Source organism: Ammospiza nelsoni, chromosome 3 (assembly GCF_027579445.1).
Source record: "Ammospiza nelsoni isolate bAmmNel1 chromosome 3, bAmmNel1.pri, whole genome shotgun sequence".
NCBI classification, from domain to species: Eukaryota; Metazoa; Chordata; class Aves; order Passeriformes; family Passerellidae; genus Ammospiza; species Ammospiza nelsoni.
Window position 1 is genome coordinate 49,662,540 of NC_080635.1, and position 19,301 is coordinate 49,681,840.

The following is a 19,301-nucleotide window of genomic DNA, read 5'->3' on the forward strand; positions in this document are numbered from 1 at the left end:
CTCTTCTCTGCAATGAATTAACAGGATATATCAGAACAAATTATAAAACCAGACAAGTTGGGACCTCAGTCCAATTCACCTTCAGGGAAAGCCTCCTGGCTCTGACAGTCCAGGACCTTAAAGAGAGCGGCCCTCCAGAAATGCCAACACTATCTTGGCACATGCAAAATAAATAAATAAATAAACAAACAAATACACATACATACATATATATACAGGAGAGTTTCACATACATATTATGCACTGGTACATAGTTCCCAGAAAATTGCTCAAATACAGCAAGTTTCTCAAATAATTTACAACTCCATCAGATAATATACAGGAAACAGAGGGCAGCAAATGTCAGTAACAGAAAAAATGGCTTAAGCTCTGATTTACGTGCCATGACTTTGCAAAGTGTGCCTTAAAAGGGACAGTCTCATAGCTGTAAGCTCTGTTTTAGAAAGCAATTGGTACAGTAACATTTTTTCCCTCACTTAACAGTATTTTTTACCCTTCCTCTCCTTAGAATGGGAGATTTCACGGTAAATGTTGATGCTGTCAGGGCATGTTGAACTAGTTGTACTATAATACAATTTAGCTTTTACTGAAAAGGTAGCTGCTCTATTTTATTACCAAAATTAGTTCTTTGCAGACCAGAGCCCTGGTTTAAACATGCAGAGAGCCTGTATCATTGGACAATTCCTTGTGAAGTTAAAAGAAAAAACCCAAGGTACTGCATTAAAGCATACAGTCAGAGTACACGGTTCAGAATTAATATTGCCAAAATGCAATCAATGACCAAGGCAGTAGGTTTTGGGCAAAGTGTGCCTCATCACAAAGTGGGAAATGCTGTTATACTCAGGTCACAAGAACTCAAACATGGTCAGTATCCAAGTGCAGCTTTTATTCATGGAATAAAAATCACAATGTTTAAATGAATGCACTCACCTAAGGACTGGAAGAGATCAGTCATTTTAGGATGATCCCAACAAGTCGTCTGTGTCTCATGACTACAAAGGAACAAAGTAATTAAAATTTCAGGAAACACACATATGCACTTACAAAGAATAAAATCTTAACGATATTCTGATTTTCGGCATTTAAGTGGCAAGAAATCCCTCAGCTCTAATTAAAATGCATGATCTGTACCACCCAGCTCCTTGATTTTATAATCACAAAGCTATTCAGCCAACAGCCCACCATATTTAACAATATTTACTTTTGATTCTAACTGTGATGGTAAGAGCTGGACTCTGACCCTACAGCTAAGAGGTACACTAATAAGGTAAAAGTACAAAATTTCCTGTGCTGTAAAATTACAAATACAGTTGTAAAAACAATTTAGAAATAAAAATATTGAGAATTTATTTGAATCTTCATTGAATATCTGAGCATAGGTATCTGAACACAGACAATGATGTTAAACTTTACCAGTAACATTTATTTAACATGTAACACGATCATTTAGGTTGGAAAGGACCTTGAAGATCACGGAGTCCAATGGGAAACCTGATCACCATTCACACAATCAATAACTATCTTGATTTAAGGGAGATGCTCTACACTGCTGTTCACAGAACAGAGATTCAATAGGCAGCATCCCTTAACCTACTGATTAGTGTTGCTGTTTCAATTTATCAGGGTTTCAAGTAGGCAGCCATATGGGCCAAAACAAGTATTATGTCAGGTCCACTGAAATCTCCAATTCCCTTTTACATGCCACACTTTACTTGTATTTATCAATATTAACTGCTGGAATGATTGCACATTCTTGTCTCACAAAGTATTTACATTTGAACTAGATTTGCAAGGTAAGTAATCAGAGAAGTCATGTTAAAAAGATCATAGGATTCCCTTCAAAAATTAATGAAAACAAAATTATGCTATGCTAGCAAATTTAACAGTAATGCTCAGAGAACACCAAGTATTTCACCTTTGTTTCTATTTAAAAATTGTTAATATACCCTTTCTTTTTCCTGCACAGAGGGATACTTGGTTGTAAATTATGACTTTAAAAAGGCCACTTTGGTATTAAACGTAGTGAATTGTATCATCGTTTGCTACATATAAATAGCTGTACCTCAGTGAATGCACAATAATTTATCATCAACATTTATTTTTTAATCAAGAAGCCAACCAAGAATGAACCCTTTCATGCTAGGTGGTACAAAAAAATTGTATAGGAAGTCCTTACTCCAAAGAACTGCACAGCCAGGACACATACCATAAGGGAAGGCAAGCTCCTAACAAAGTGCTGAGGACGCTTTTGTGTATGCATTACCCTCAAACATACACCAGTGGAAAGTGCTTGAAATGGATCTCTGTACATGGGACATGATCCTCATTTTACAGTCCTTTCCAGCTTTGAGTCCAGCCTAGGTATTCACAGACAGCTTCTCCCCATCAGGCTTCACACTCTGCCGTGGATCTCATTTGTCTATCTGGCACCATCACAACTTGGGGAGGGGTTTTTCATGGAAGTTCATAGGCAAAGTATGTATTTCCTATTAACACAATAAGTAAAAATCTTCTTTTTCCTCTTCGTGATTACTCCCTAGTTACTGACTGAACATGACTACATTTAAAAAAGAGAGATTCAAACAATAATCAAGACTTCTTTCAGACTTTGACTCAAAAATACTACAGCAAACTCCACTCAATTCAAAAGAAAATACTTAAATACATCTTTACATCTCAATACATCTTCCTGAATAGAAGCTTTTATTTTATTTCATGCTAATATCTTTATCACATGAATTCCTATCATGTTTCAAATTTCCAATAAGGTGGTCAAGGCTCTGGTAATGCTAAACTCTAAAGCTAATGCATGCCAGTAAATCAGTGGGTTTGCACTTTTTAGAAAGACAGTTCTAAAACAGTACCATGCTTATCTTTGTCCAGAAAAGTAATTTCAAAAACAAGTTGATTGACAATCCTTTTCCTGTAAAAGGTACACCAATAAAACCAATCATGAAGTTAGCAACAAGAAATAATATATTTGGATTTTATGCTTTACCATGGTAAAGGCTGGTGACTGTCCAGCATTCTCACCCTGGTGTCAAAAGACTACAGTATAGCAGAAAAAAGAACATATACAGCTTCAGAAAATACCGAAGTAAACAGGAACAGGAAATACAATTTCATACTGCTCAACTTATTTAATAATTTCAAAACTACTCTGGAAGCTGCCAAATGTCTGCATTATCATGTTAACAGGATGCCATAAATATGTTGCCCATTTAGAATTGTTGACTAAATCCACTGCAACTGCCCATAGAAATGAATACAACATGTGATCAGCTTAATAAAGCTTGTTTTAAAGACTCAATTTTAACTCAAACTCCCTAAGAAGCCACTTCTAAAAGTCAAGCCCCAGAACAAAACAAAAAATTCCAAAAAACTGGTGATTTTACTGTCAACATTCTAAGTGAAAAGGATTTCTTAGGATATTCTGAGAAAAATAAAGCCTTAACTAAAACAACTTCAATATTTTATGTTAAAAGTAAAGGTAGGTGGCAGTACTGCGACAGAAGCTGTAAATACATGTATACTCAGAAATACATTTCCCTCTATTTTAAATGCTGAAATATCAATGCAAACACTGCATGTAAACTACATGCAATTTAGATGAGACAAATCCTGTTTACTGCCTTAGAAACTATGATGGCAAAACCAGCCATGATCATAGGGACTTTGCTGAATTGCAGCCATCATTTCCCAGTTCCCTGTTTTCTGGCATTAAACATATGGTTTCATGAACAAATATATTTCTGACTAGTGGGATGCTGTGAAAATACTCCTGAGAGCTGCAGCAGAAATGCAAAGTTTATTTAGCTAAGTCCAGAGACCTTTTCTCTTTTTCCTTTCTTTTTTTCTTTTTAAATTATTAAAAATATAGAAGAAAAAATACTTATGTGCTTGGATAAATCCTTGCCTTTTTTTTTATTCTCCCTCTGGAAATATACTTCATTATGCATTTGCAATACTTAATTAGGATGTGGGTACAGTTAATTGCAATTTAGATTCTGGCTTGTAAGTAATTTATAAACCCATATGCAATGAATAAGAGCTGATTTTACAAATCAAACCTTATCCTTTAAATCAAGTTTCCAAGAATTAAGAGCAAACAACAGTTTCATTATTGAAATCGTATACTTTAAATATAGAGTTTCAGTACAGTTTTATCTGAAAGACTAAAATCACTTTAATAGTGAAAACATGCCATAAAAAATATGCTTTTTTTTCCTACTTTGTGTTTACTTAACATGAAGCGGAAAAAGTGAACGAGATATCAAAAACTTCTGTATCCTGCACTGTAATAGTGTTTCTCCATTTGATGCAGTAAATACCTGAACAGCTAATTTTTTTCTTTACAGAAAAACAGAGAACATGAAATTTATGCCTAATAAAATAATGACCATAAAATATTTTTCTATTATATTTGCAAAAGAAATTTGTGCCAGACTGCATAAAGACCAATGGACTTTTAAAACTTATCACTCAGTTTCTTTCTGTGCCACACGGAATTTGTGAGAAAGGAAGCCAAGTGAACATCATCTGGTGCAACTGAAAAAAGGCAAGAGAGAATTCTTTCCAATTCCTTAAAGTCAGTACTACCTGACAGCTGCTAAATGACTACAGAGGGTGACTGTGCCAGCCCAATCCCAAAACACCCAGCAGGAAACCTGTGGTAACAGCCGAGCAATTCTGTTCAAGGATCCCGCAGAGAAGAGCAATGGGCTCCAAGTGAATGAATCACCAGCTCAACAGTCTGTTCAGGTCAAGGGAGGCAGCAGCTTCACTGTCACAGGCACTGCTGCCACCATCACCAAATACATTCCATGGGTAGGTTTCTTTTAGGCACAAAGCCAGACTTCTCTGGACAGAGCCATGGAAAAAAAACATGATTGTAAATTTAACAAGAGGGATAAAAAACTCATCTCACTGAACTTCCAAAAATATTCAAACCAAGCATTTAACCAAGAACAGAGAAACCTGCAGAGTCTTCTCTCTCTGTTACAACTACTATGGTACTTCTGTCCTGGGTCACAGTGATGACTGTGCAAGGAACACCTTCTCTTGTAAGCACCCTGCTAATGTCAAGAACTACTCGTGGAGTGAGGTGATATTAACTTTGATTGAAGGTGATCAACAGTTAGGTCCATTATTCACCTCACTTCTAGATGGCACCAAAAAAAAAAGAATTTTTCAAGGTGTACAGGAGCCCAAGGTACAAGATTTCATTCTGTTCAGTGGGTGGCATAAGGAGGGAGTTTGCCTGTTACAGAAGTGAGGTGCCCTACAGAGCTTAACACAACGGGCACGAACATATTACATCTTTCCTCATGGTTTAGTCAGGGAAGAATTGGAAGCATTTCACCGACAAGAGATTTTTTTTTTGTTGCTCCTATCAAAAGTATGAGTTATTCAGAGCAAGAGTCTTCTAAATCTCTTCTTATGCAAACTTACCAACTCAATATGAGTCACACAGCAAAACATGCATCCATGAATATATTACCTGACAAACCAGTGTAATTTAAAAAGTATAAATGCATTTGTGTAAATTTCACTAACAAAAAAACATGATAACCATAAAATACTCCAAACTACAAACCACCCACATATTAATGAAGTGCTCTAAAGCTTACATGACAAACATTTGCCCTTACAATTTATTTCTTATCCATTATGTTTGCTGGAAGCTTTCTAATTATAAGTAGAAAAGATAATCCATTTTAAACCACTTCCTGATTGTAAATAAAAAGCTGAGAAACAGTTACCATGTAGTTTAATTTATGCTCTAGAAAGAAAAGAACATTCCTATTGAAATGAATGGATTAAGTTCAACATCTCCAGGTGTTTCAAGATGCTCATGGAAGTGTGGAAAAAAAATTGTTCTTTTTGTACAAGAAAGAAAACTAGAAACAGGTTGTGGGTATTTTTTATCATTTCTTATCATAGACAAGGCCTCTGTTGATAATCACTGGCAAACACCACAAGAAACAGCACTCTGGCATGATGTTAAGTACCTTTCTGTTCCTGTAGTTATTTGCACAAAACATTACCCAAAATCAGGATCTTTACTGATCACTAATGAATCAACAGCACTCAGAACTCTGACTTTGCTACCCCTGCCAAATTTCAAATGGCATAACATTCCCAATTTATGTCAAGGTGTTTTGGCTAGATACTGCATATTTTCATGTCTTTCTTCTTTTTTGAAAGCCCATTAGAAAATACTGTTTTGTGGTGAAAAGAGTAGGCATAATGCATCACAAGGGTATTGCACCTTGGAGGTTGGTAGAATCATTTATATGCAGATATTTTGAAATCACTCCAGAGAAATGTGCTACTGCATTTCTTTAATTGAAAATGAAGATGAGCACAGGAACTGGTAATTGAAGACATTCTCAGACCTTCAAACTTGTATTACCTCTTTCTGTAAATTAGATTTTTTTTTCCCTTCTAAGGGAAATACCTAATACTTATAAGAATGAGATTATGGATATAATTATAATAAAAAAAAGAATTTTTTTTCTCGGCTCCTTTACTTCTCCCCCTCTTCCTCATACAGGCATAAACCAAACATCAGCAAAGACTTTCTGAAGACTCTTAAAAAATGGAGAAGCAGAAAACATTTTACTCCTGTCCCCATAAAGCTGAACAAAATATAGGAGGTGATAAAATAGGATTTCTAAGACGCTGGTGATGCCAGCCACTTTGCAGGATTACAGAAACGGCAAGGCAACTATGGCGCTTGATATCGATCAATTTAATGGTTGCAACAAGAAATTGCTCTCCCTATATAATGCCCTGCATGAGATTAAACTCACTGCAACCTCTTCTGTATTGCCCTTTTGTTTCTTCTGCACAGCACAAATATTTGATAATTTATGGCATTGAAAGGTACATGGCCAAAGAACACTTAAATTGTAGTTAAAAACAGTGAGAAATGCTAGGGTAATTATGCTTTCTGCATATTTATCATGTTTCCCCTCAGGGATGTTTAAGGATCATAGTGTTTAATTTATTATTCTATTTATTTTTAGAATATTTTTTATTGAAATGCTATGTAATACAGGTTTTGTTTTTTTAAATTTACTGTTACAAAGGTCAAGGATGTCTTATTTATATGATCCAAATAATTATAAATTAACAACAACAGAAATTTTTCCCTATTAAATCTCAAATCTTTACCAACTAACCTATGAAAAATGTATTCAATGGCAAGTTTGCCAAATCTTTTGCCCAAACCTCTCACTTTTATTACATAAAGTGCACTGGTAACACTGTGCCTTCTGTGTTGCATTCCCTTCCATATGCTTATTAGTTCAATTGAAAAAGTATGAAAGACTATGCTTTTTTTGCAGCAGCAGTATCAAGATTTTACAGATTAAGGTTTTCATTGAATTTTACTGTGTCTACAGACTACAGAAATACAAAATATTCTCTAATTGGTTTTAAGAAAAAAACCAAATAGGAGGCAAAATGATTACATTAAAATCAGATCAACAGAAGCAGCAACATTTCACCAATCTGGCTTAGATAGTAAAACAATACAAGAGAAAAGTGACAGGGTAGATCACGTGTGTAAGTTCAGTTCAAATATCCACCACAGCCCAGGAAACACACACCTTGAAAAGCCTGGGCCAAATGAATTACAAATCCTCCTTCCAGCTAAGCAAAATAGTTGATTCTTTCCAAAACACCCCAAACTGCCTCTGTCTGAACTTATAGGGCAGAGGAGGTTGTACACTGTTTTTTTGACTGCTCCTATGACTCCTTACCTGATTAAATACAACCCCAGAAAGGGCAGAAGTGCCAACCATTAGCAAATGGGGTGGGGAGAAGAAACTAGACTCCAAAGTCACCACACCAAAGACCTTCCACTGAGCCACTTCTCTCTACCCATGTAAATGCAAGCTACCTCTGGTGTCAGGAACCAAACAAAGTGTTTCTTACCTGAAAATACAACATCTTGTATTATTTTGACACCCTCCTTACAGATTAATTGCTACCTAAAGTACTTTCTCCTGCCTTCTCAGGTGCAGTTCTCTAATATTTTTAAACTACATCCTGTGTGCAATAAAACTGCAGACTGCAGTTGGTTCTTGTTTCTTCTTTTTCCCAAATACTCAACACAGGTACAACTACATCATCATCTGCAACTATGTGACTTTCTGAATATTTAACATTTCTCATTCAAGGACACAGACAAAAAGCTATCAAAATGAAGTAGAGATATAAATTCATGGTTTTCTAAAAAAAGTGTTCGTATTCAGAATTTCAGTAACCCGATTTCAATGAACATTTATTTCCCTTTCAAAATTAATTTTTAAAACTTCTCATTTTTCGGCCACCAATCACTGGATCATACTTTTATTATCCTGTTCTGCTATACCATAAAATGAACAACTGGCATCTTAAATCTTCCCTCTGAACATAGAATTCTTCTTGTAAATACAGTCAGCTGCTCTCAAATGATAAAGTTTTTGAGACTTATTGCAGCTGTTTCTTCTATTCATGCTGTGGTTTACATCAAAGGCAACTCATTGAAAGGTGTTAGTATAATTAAAAAAAAAAAAGAAAATTAAATCAGTTTCTCCCTTTTTCCTAGCTTTTCTTTCTATATGAAAAAATCATTAAATCTTATTGACTGTTCTCTTGAATTGTCTTACTCCATGTAATCATTCCAAACTAGTAAGTTTTTCCTGTCAGTATTGTTTTTCTCTCTTCTTTAAACTGTGTCTGAAATTAAGCAACAGACAAAGATTTAAAAGGGTATTTAAACCCAAGAGTACTCTCCAGCCTCATCATAACAAAACAAATGAAGTTCAGAATCAGTCGTTTTCTCCTTTATCTTCCCCAATTCTCTGATTTATCTAGATGCTGCTGAAAACAATGATGTTTAGATCAGTAAGAACTAAAAAATCTAGGAAACAGCCAAGGCAGTCTGCTTTCCAGGCTATGAAGCTAAAGAAATCCTCAAGGTTTTTTTTAAAAAGCAAATCCTACTAGTTACATGTACCAAGAATCCTTTTCAAGAATCAAGACATTGCTTTAGCAGCACGTATGATGTCGAAAGTATGGAAGGATTACTAGAAAAGTCTCATTTGAGATGCAACAGTAAATTCTGTTGACTCCATTAAAGCCATCCTGAAAATAAAACAGTGGTCTCTACCTCTATAAAGACCTCAACCCTCAAAGAACTTGCCCTACACTTCTGCATCCCTACCAAACTTCCTGTGAAAGACCATTAACAACAATTTCTAAGAGATGCTGGGTTTTGTTTGTGAGTCCCAGCTGGTTTCATTCCGCAGTCAAGCTCTAGGGCCAGCAGCTCACTACTATGGGAGCAAGGCCTGTGTTCCCAGGGAATACTTTGCCACCAACTGGTGTGCTTGAAGGATTGTACCTGGTGCACGTATTGGAAAGGTTTTCTTCAGAACCAATAATGAAAAAAAAAAAGGGATTTCTCAAAAACTGAACTTTTGCTGAGGAAGGGTAAGAGAGAGCTTCAGAAACTCAGAAGAATGTATTAGGTAGGAATAAAAAAAGATATACATATGAAATATTCAAGTTTAAAATCTTTGCTTTGCTCAGCACAGATCAGAAGGTATATCTTAGTTTGTTCCATCTGTTTCTATCTCTGATCCCCAACTCTGAATGAACTGGTGAGCTCCACAGAACCCTCTGAGGCCAAATCATGCCCCCAACTCCAGCTACTGACTCTGATAAGGTAGAACAGGAACATAAATCTTTCAATGTCCATTAAAGACATACCCACAAGAAAAAACAAGAGGTTTAGGGTAGTTTTCCTCTTGCTTTCTGCAGTTTGCCACTTCAGCATTTTCCTTAAATTACTGCTGCAGGTGTGATCACTTTAGCAGCACTTCTGCCTGAGTCTGAGCAGAGAATGTGCCTCCACATCCAACTTCTGTCCTCTTCTTCCATTGGGAGGGAGCCAGGAACCTCTAGTGTGTCAGTTTTTGCTGCCTCTCGCAAAATTCTGAGCAGAAGCACAAATGCTTTTATAGAGAATTCAAGGATGTTCATAGTAGGTTTTTGCTTTTTTCTGGTTACTCACCCAGATCCTTTAAAGAAATTAATCTTCAGATGACAGTTTAAAAACAACTGTCACATCTCAAGAATGCTAACAGGTTTGATTGACAGATTTATTGCCACCTGCTTTTCAAAGCTCTCAAGTACTTGTAAATTGCTTGAGGCACAAAATGTGGCTCTCAGAGTTATGAGCAATATGCAATAGTAAAATATCCTCATGTTCTTTTAAAATGAACTGTCTTCAGGTCCATTTCACTGTCATCCTACAGACTTAGAAACCCTACTCTTTTCCCAAACTCTAACTGATAATATTTTAAAAACAGATTTCCTCCAGCCTAAAATGCACTACTCTGGGTCTCACTTATACACCGCACCTTCTTAAAATTTCATTTACCTTTCAAACAAAGACCTATCCTCCTCTCAAAGCTGCAATATTTGACCTTAAAAGTACAGGCAAACAAAATAAACACTGGTAGAGTAAAAAAATCAAAGTTAGGGATTGCTCTTTGTAGAGCACATCAAGATCTCCATGCCTTTCTATGCTTAGGTATTCCTTATTATTTTCAAAATAAATATCTCAACCATTCCTCTTGGTAATCGAGGCATTTGAAAAATTTTTAAATATTTATATCTGAGTAAAATTTACCTTAATATCAATTACTATAAAAACTATCTAAAGAAGATGACAAAAGAACAGTCAAGGCATGACTATTTACAAAGCGATTTTCACAAAATTATGAATGGGCTCAATAGATATCAGTCACCACTGTCCTGCTCTAGGTTATGAACTTTGTGATTTTAAATACATTATTAATTCTGTTTTTTTTCCCCCTCTACAGTTTATACTCTGAATGAGCCACACACACAAGAACAAGTCCAGTTTGAACACTGACAGTGTATTACACTGGAGTTGCCTCTGCTGTTTCTTATATGAGTGAGGATCTTAATTAGGGTTTGTCAGCAACTTGTTTTTATGTATTTCTAAATTATGCAGCACACAAAGCAATAAACATTACAATATAGGCAGCATAACACTACATAGAGAAAATCTCAATAGCATTTCTAGCAACCAATTAATACCTATGTTTTTCTGCTAGGTTATGGTGATAGGACTCTGTTATACTTAGGAAAATAGAATCAAGGCAAACTTACTTGATATAATAGGGCACTTTGTTATGTGAAACAGATCTCTGCCATGGAAACTGCACTGAGGCTGAGGAAATAAAGAAAAGGTTGTTATTAGAATGCACCTGTCATACTAAAAAAATATAAATATCTTTTATTTATTTTACAAGTAATATGGTTATAATAAATTAAATGGAAACAATTAATATTTCCCAGAATACTTTCAGTAATTAGAAAAGCAGCAAAAGAAAATGATGGCAATCTATCATGATGATTAAGGCATCTATTTGATGCCACGCTGGAAATAAAACAAATGTGATGATTCTACTTCAAAGAAGGATTATATATTCTGAGAAAGCAAATTACCCATTTAGGGAAACTGCAGACACTTGTTTTCCTACCTCTGTAGGATTATTATCAGTTTATACTTTTAAAATAAATAATTCCACTGGTATAAATGGTGCTCTGCAACAGAACATGAAGAAGAAATAGCAACCTTGTTTTTATTAGTTACAACTCCTAGTTCCCATTTGCAACTCAAATTAATATTGATTAACATTGTATGGCCAAAAAAACCCACAAAACTTGTCTTAGCACTCCTTGACAAAGAACTGCAATCTTTGTAGAATGTATGCAAATCAGGTATCAGCCACAATATCAGGAAGGTTTCTGCACACTGAGTTGAAAAAGGCATGAAGTCATACGTGACACTGCAACTCTGCTGACCTAAAGATCCCAAGAGATAAAAGGTAAAAAGTGTTCAGGCCAACAGGACTGTTGGTGCTCAACTTATAAATAGCTATTTACTGAAGAGTCATAGGTACACTTTTCAGAAATTACCAGACTAGTGCCTGGGTAATTAGGGTTCCAGCATGAAAAAAACTCCTTGCACAAGATTCCCTGTGGAAGCAGAGATTGAAAGAACAGGCAGGAACAAGTGGTGACCACAATGGCATGAATTTACACTGCACACACACGGCAGCCACAGAGCGCCTGCTCTCGGGTCCTGACAGCCCCAGCTTGGAGCTCGGGTAAAATGAGACACAGCTTTGATCCACACTGCATCTCAAGTAATTAAACTCTCAATTAATGTAATTTTCTGCAAGCTTGGCCCACTTTAGGATTCATCCCCCTCTGGAAAAAAAAAAAAAAAATCCACTTGAAAGTAACTCTCTCCTCTTCCCTAAAGACCCCTCTAAACTGCAGTGAAGCCTTACAAGCTGTAAAAGTCCCACAGGCTGTTGCAGCTACACAGAGATAGGTCTTGCCCTGCTACCAGAGGGCTGGTGCCCAAGCGTTTAATGGCTGCCACCTCTTCCTAAACCACACAAAATACCATGGTTTGTAATTTAAGAAATATTCATGTACTGAAAGGCAGATTAACTGGGAATAATATATGGGAAATTACAGGACTAAAGTAAACCACTTTCTTTACTGGAAAAAACAAAAAATCCATCTTTATTTGAAGAAGGCAACATTTGCAGTGAAGACATAGGTAAATAAAAAACATAGTAGAGGGTAAATGCTCAAACAGATGTAGCTTGCTAAAAAAATAATCCTTAGGCCTTCATAAATCTGAGGAAAAAAAAGTAAAATCAACCTCATAGGTGAAAGTGGCCATCAGCTTTAAAGTTTCATTCTCTAGTGTTGCAATTTGGCACCTATGGTGGGGCTCCTGTTCTAGTACATTAATTATGTCAGCTAAGTAAGAATTTGCTTAACTACAATTTATTTGCTATGACAGATATAGATATTCTGCCCTGACATAAATACAAACTAAACAGTGTAATCAATTAAATTACTAATTATTAAGGAACAAGTCATATTCTATTTATCTGGGAACAAACTTTGTAAAACATTGCCAGCTCTCTGCTATAAGAAAGTCTGGAAAATGAGATCACTATTCTCTCTTAAAAATCACTTATGAAAACTGAGCATAGTAGTTCTCAACTTGGCATTCACTAGCAGGCCTGCAGATATTAGTAGGGCTGAGAGATGCTTTGAGCAGGCCACTGGAGACATAAGCTATTTGTTAGGGAACATGTGGAGCCAGTGCTCTGTGGATGTTCATGGATTTGTCTTAGAAAGCATACAAGAAACCTAACAGAGAGTAGTGGATCGTCAGCCTTGGAAAATAAAATAATTACAGAAAAATCAAGTTACTATTTCTAAAGGCAGGAGGCAGCAAAAAGCAATCTTTTTGAAAGGAATAATGGATTATAAGGATTCTTCACCTTTATTTGTGTTAGGGATGTGTAAAATTTACTGATCAGTAACTAACTTGAAAAGTGCTTACCTTCCATCTCAAAAGCACTGAAAAACAAATCAACCAAATTCTGCCTCCCAATGATGGGAGGGGACAAATAGCTCAGCAAAAAAAGAGATTGTAGATTGCAGTGGCCTACTAATACAGCTTTACCTCAGACTCCAAACACAGAACATTTTATGAACGGCTAATATACTGTTTGGTAGTCTTGAAAAAACACTTTGAAGCCCTTTCATAGAGATGGTCTGCATGAATCCATGCAATTGGTGTTCCAAGAAGTCAAACAGTAGTATCAAATGCTGCACTGGGTTGATTTGGTACAGAAACATTTCTAGTCACTGCAGAGATTAAATCACTGGACTAACAGGGCTGGAACCAAGGTAATGGATAATCTCATCTAGGCTTCCTTTCCCATAGAAGGCTGGCCTACATGATCTTTTGAGGTTAGTCCCTTTGAAACAGGGCTACTCCATCATTCTAGGAACCTGATGAACAGGCAGAAATAGGTGGCTTGCTAGTAAAAATTCCTGGCTTAATGATAACTGGGATCTAGTCAGTTGAAAATGGTGTGATGGCAAGTTATGGTTCCTTCTTAGTATTTGGAGGAAGAGTAACAGGTAAGTGAGCTAAACTGAAAATAGCTGCTGTCAGATAAGCACAGATAAAAACCTGCCCTCTAATTCAGAAGTGCAACTTTGGAAATAAAGATTTGCAGAAGACATACATATATAAGCAATCTCAGACTTAGGAGTTTGAGATTGTTCTATTCAGACTACTACTCTGTTTGTTCCTCACAGCTAGAAGTCACTTATTGCTGCTAAAAAGGTTTGAAATTTTTGATTTAGAATACACAGTCTTTCAACCTGTCAGGATAAAGCCTTCAACTTTCCAGATTTAAATTTTTTTTCTATTATTATTTTACTTCTGAATTTACTCTCCCTTACTCACATTTACCAGACACTACATAAAGTTGTAGATGTAAGTTCTTTAACTCTGTCTTACTAAATCTCTAGAAAATGTTTGGTTGTTGGTTTTTTTTGTGGTTGGTGGTTTTTTTTAAGACGCATTAGTTGTAGTTGGTGTGGGGAAAGAGGTTGTTTTTAACAAATGGTTTAAATGAATAACTACATATTATTGGTTTTTCCAAAACTGTGTTACTTAGCTGTAATTCTTTGTGGTATCTACCAACATGGAAACCATCCTGGAAACTTCCCCTTTTTTACTTTGGTATGTAACAACCTGAATGTCCCCTTAAGCCTGAAGAATATTCCCTGAACACGGCTGAGAAATGCTGATAAGGCACTGCATAGTCTCTGTGGACATAATTCTATGAATGTTTTAACCGGCAACAAAGCCAGTTCACCACTCAGACTTGTGAACAAGGTGTTTTATTGTGGCATGTTGTAAGCCAATTCAAGGAAAGGATCCAGGCCAAGACAAACAAAACCAGCAAACCTTTCCTGGCAAGTTTTACACGTGGACTCTTCCACCGAGTCTCCCTCAACTAGAATAAGAGAGGATTCTGAGAAACAACCTCTACATTGCTTCCTAATCTGTTTTATTTACACAAACTAGACTGACTAGTCTTACAAACAGTTCATCTGGCATTCTTCAGCAGTGCCAAAGGTAGCACTCAATCTGTAATCTTTTTAACAAGGTACTACATAGATGTACTGATCAGATTACAAGTTTGAGACTACAAGAGCTACAAAACCACTGTGGCAACAGTATGCAATATTTCTAATGGGGCCTTAAAAAAGAAATAAATCCTATACTTTTAAAGTTGTTTGTTTGTTCTGTCAATTTAAAAAAAGTATGAAATGGCTCTAGGAATTTCTGGTTTGCATAACAGCTGTAATATTTTATATACAGTCTGTTTGGTTTACTAAAAAACCAACTGTCAATTCAAAATAAGAACATGGTTGTAAAATAAGTCAAGAAAAAAAAATCAAGATTTATTTAGTGATTTAAATTATATTAGCTATACAGTGACATACACTACTTCAAAATCTCTGGGAAATATCTGCTCATTTTTATGTTGACTTTCAACTCCTGCAATATTGTTATCTTTTTTTATAGAAGCTCTCAGTTAAAAACTGGAGAGGTGATTGGGTTAAAATTCTGTCTCATTAGCTCTGATGATGGCAGGTAGGCTGGAATATCAGGAAACCAACATGGACCTCGATATCACAACCTATCTATGCATAACAATTATATCAACTCAGCTTTTGCCCTCTTAGTAGATGTGAGATTATAGGCTTACGCCTCTGAAGTGTTTATTAAAAAGATGCAAGGATAGGTCCTGAGGAAGGAATGCATGTTTGCTTTTCCCAGCCCTTTACTTGAAATTCCAGGAATGTATGACACAGAGCCTTTAAAGAAAAAGAAAAACACAGGGAGCTCTTCCTTTGTGCCATCCCAGCAAGTGTGGAAGCAAAAGAAAACAGAAGAAAGAGTTGGCAAAGAATGAAAAGATGTGGTCACAAATGCACAAAGATTCTGGAACAGCCACTGGTCAGACACTGCAGCAGAGAACAAAGCATAAAGCAATGAGGGCACACTCATCTCAGAAAGACAGAGTGGGAAGCACACTAGTCCAAATGTCAATGAAGTGATGAAGACGAAACATCCCTACAAAAACAAGCAGATAGATAATATCATGGAAGAGAAACCTCCTCAAGCCATAGGGAGTAAAGATGGAGTAAAGATCAGTCAGTCTTTGAGAAAGCCATCATATCTTACATGCATCTATTAATTCGAGGAACTTACTGGAAAGAAAATGCTGTGATGCAGGTCCAAAATCTCGGTGTGCCTCCTGTAACTGTTTAAGGCGATCCTCTACAGACACCTACACATAAACATATGCACTCAAAATCTACATTGCAACAAGAAGGTCATGATAAGAAAATCACTTGTTTACATTTCTTCTAGTGAAATCAATTTGTTTGTGTGTCACAGCAATTATTTGACATCCACCAATTTAAGGCAACATATTTTTCTTTCATCTGCTTAATGAGAATCATTTTTCCATCTTTCAGCGTTCTGGTGTGAGAGCTGTAGATCAATAACAACAGTAGTTTCATGGTGACTACAGCCAGCTGCTGAAATTTCTGACCTCCTCCCAACCCTTCTGTTGTCCAAATTCCCATAGTCAGCAGGTCTCAGTTTAATTGCATTGATCTCATGCTGCCTTTCCAGCACAGAACCATTTTGGAAGACAGTGTTTCACCAGCTGACATGATGCCCCTCAGTCTAATTGAAAGTGCAGTAGCAGTACTTTGGTTGCTTGGTTAAATAAATTTGAGAGGACACACACAATATTCCCCCACCAAAAAAAAACCAAAAAATAAAACACCCCAAAAGAGACAAAATAAGAACAGAAACACCACTACCAAATTATATTAGGAAAGGAAAGGTCTGATATGACACAATAGCAGCTTTGACTCTCAGGAGTGACTCGTTCAAAACTACTGGCCAACAAACTGGTGCCCAGGTTTTGAAAATTCATTCCCACCACCCTCACTAGAGATATGATAAGTATTTCCTACAAAAAAGAACAAAAAAAAGGAGAAACCTCAAAAATTCATAAATGAACTTTAGCTGATGTAATAAACTTCACTAAATCATTCACTGTGAAACTAAGGATGAGTTTCAGCTGTAATCAGGCACAGGGATTTACCTTTCTCAGACCATTTAAGCACAATAATCATAACTAAGCAATATGAATCTCTGAGCATATCCTCTTCTGCCTTTTATGCTAAATTGCTATAGCATATATCTTGTTATAGCTCTACTAATACTTAAATCACTTTAAGTGAAATTTCCTACAGAAACTGAACATTCAAAGACACAATAAAACAGCTTTCACACAAGCTGGAAACACAACAGAAATTTTTACACTAGTTTTTGGTGACACAGATTTATGCAGTAAAATCTACTGCTACAAGACACAAAAAAAAAAACACGCAGCAAGAGTTCCCACTATTTCCCAGAATTTAATGAAGTTTCCTGTTCAAATAAACTACTGGAATAGATTGAAAGGAAAAGCCTTTTGCCAAGCTACAGCAGGAAAGGCAGCTCCTTTTGTTGCACTGTACTAACAGAATAACACCTTAGTGACAGAAGTAATGAACAAATGGTAATAAGTGAATCTTTTAAGAAAATAGGGGAGAGTGAGAAACATCTCTCCCCACACACCTACTGTACATGATCAGAAGAATACCTGTAAAAGTTTCCACCGCATATTAAGATCATCCAGTTGACGAGACATCTTTAAAGATGGATAAAGGTCAAGTGGAGACAGCTGGCTGGACAAATCATTCACTGTTTTAACTTTTAAGTTGATAGGAGCAATTTCTTCTCTAAAAGCCTAGAAGGGTAAGAAACACTTATGTTCAGTTGACATCTGAGCAGCACAAAAGTGTAAACTCCATGAGGCTCTCACTCATGTGGCAGTTTATGTTAAACTGCACACAAGTCAATTCTCAGCAAAGAAATTTCACTCACTTCAATATTCTTGCTGTATCACTCATATCCACCTTTAAGGAAAAACAGTATGAAACTTAATGAAATGCCCACAAGCAAATTGCACCCCTAAAAGAATTTAATTTACTGTTTTTTTGTGGTGCTGTATGGCTTTAGAGCTTTTCTTTGCAAAAGGAAACACACAATGCTATATTAGGAGCTTTAGCAGCATAGAGCCTGCCAACTGTTCTTAAGACAAAACATTGCTCAGTAGTTATAGTTTTCAAGTATTAAGCAGCTGACAAAAATTCAATTTAAAAACTATTATTGAACTAGCAAAGCATGAAGGAATGTATCTTCTAAGGAAAAGGAGTACAATGTTTTACCTGATTAGAACCAGAGAGTAAAGCTATTACAATGACTAAAAAGAAGTAAAAGGTTTATTCAATCAAATCGAACTAAATACAGTATTAAGACAAAATTGATGCAAGTTTAGTTACAGTTTAAAAAATGCTTCAAATACCTTGCTTGCTGTGAGCAGTTAAATGTTCAATCCTGTAAACAGCTTGATTAAACATCATTAAACAAGCCCAAAACAACTGTAAAGGAAGTATTTTCTTAGGACAATTTAATTATTTATCTCTGTTCAAGAATCACTCTCATTACTCCAAGGAACAGAAAGAACATACTTTTAAGAAAGAAACACTAGGTTTCTGGACGGCCAGTAGGCCCCTATTGCTTCAGCAAATGTTACAGTTTTTCCACAGCAATGAAAATCTGAAAGACTTTGCTTTCATCTATTTTACAGAAAAAGTCATTAAGATATGACAAATCACTTAGCATGAGAACAAGGAGCTATTTAGCATTAGCATCTTATTTCTTGCTTTAGCATCTACATTAAAATAGAAGAAGGAAGAGCTCCATTACTCTTTTCAAATCAACAGCAGTCTGGATATTAACTCACCTTTGACTGCCTTTGTTTTAAAGATTTCAGTTCCATTAACCTTGAAAGTAACAACATAATTTGGAGAATGAGGATGCTTACATTGCCATATGTGAAATAATGTAGCCCTGTGAATTCACAGACACTGTATACATAGAGAGAATATCTACAGAAACCCAGTTGCAGCCCATTTTATTCTTCTAATACCAGCATCCTATGCTGAAGACATGGATGGTCAGGTACACAACCCCAGGGTCTTCTAATGCTTTGCTATACTCATTCTTAAACTTAAAAACTGAAAATTTGTGTTTGTGAAACCGAAGCTTAGCAGTAAATGCCAAATTTGCCTGAAAAAGCAATCTTCTCTACCTACATGTGTATACCCACATGTTCTCCTGGAATCCATGATATTCACTGCACTGTACTGTTTCCAGTCAGCTTTTCTGAATAATGCTATCA

General features: G+C 36.0%; 1 protein-coding gene across 5 annotated transcripts in view; it reads right to left on the reverse strand.

Moving 5' to 3' along the window:
- The window catches only part of UTRN (utrophin), a 342,938-nt gene that overhangs the window by 58,865 nt on the left and 264,772 nt on the right, over positions 1-19,301 (reverse strand). For all 5 annotated transcript variants that reach the window (XM_059469342.1, XM_059469343.1, XM_059469341.1 and 2 more), the window contains 4 exons: positions 17,658-17,804; positions 16,205-16,283; positions 11,197-11,257; positions 931-992 (listed from right to left, as the gene is read on the reverse strand). In XM_059469342.1, the coding sequence (XP_059325325.1) occupies positions 931-992; positions 11,197-11,257; positions 16,205-16,283; positions 17,658-17,804 (349 nt within the window). The remainder of the gene's footprint in view (positions 1-930; positions 993-11,196; positions 11,258-16,204; positions 16,284-17,657; positions 17,805-19,301) is intronic.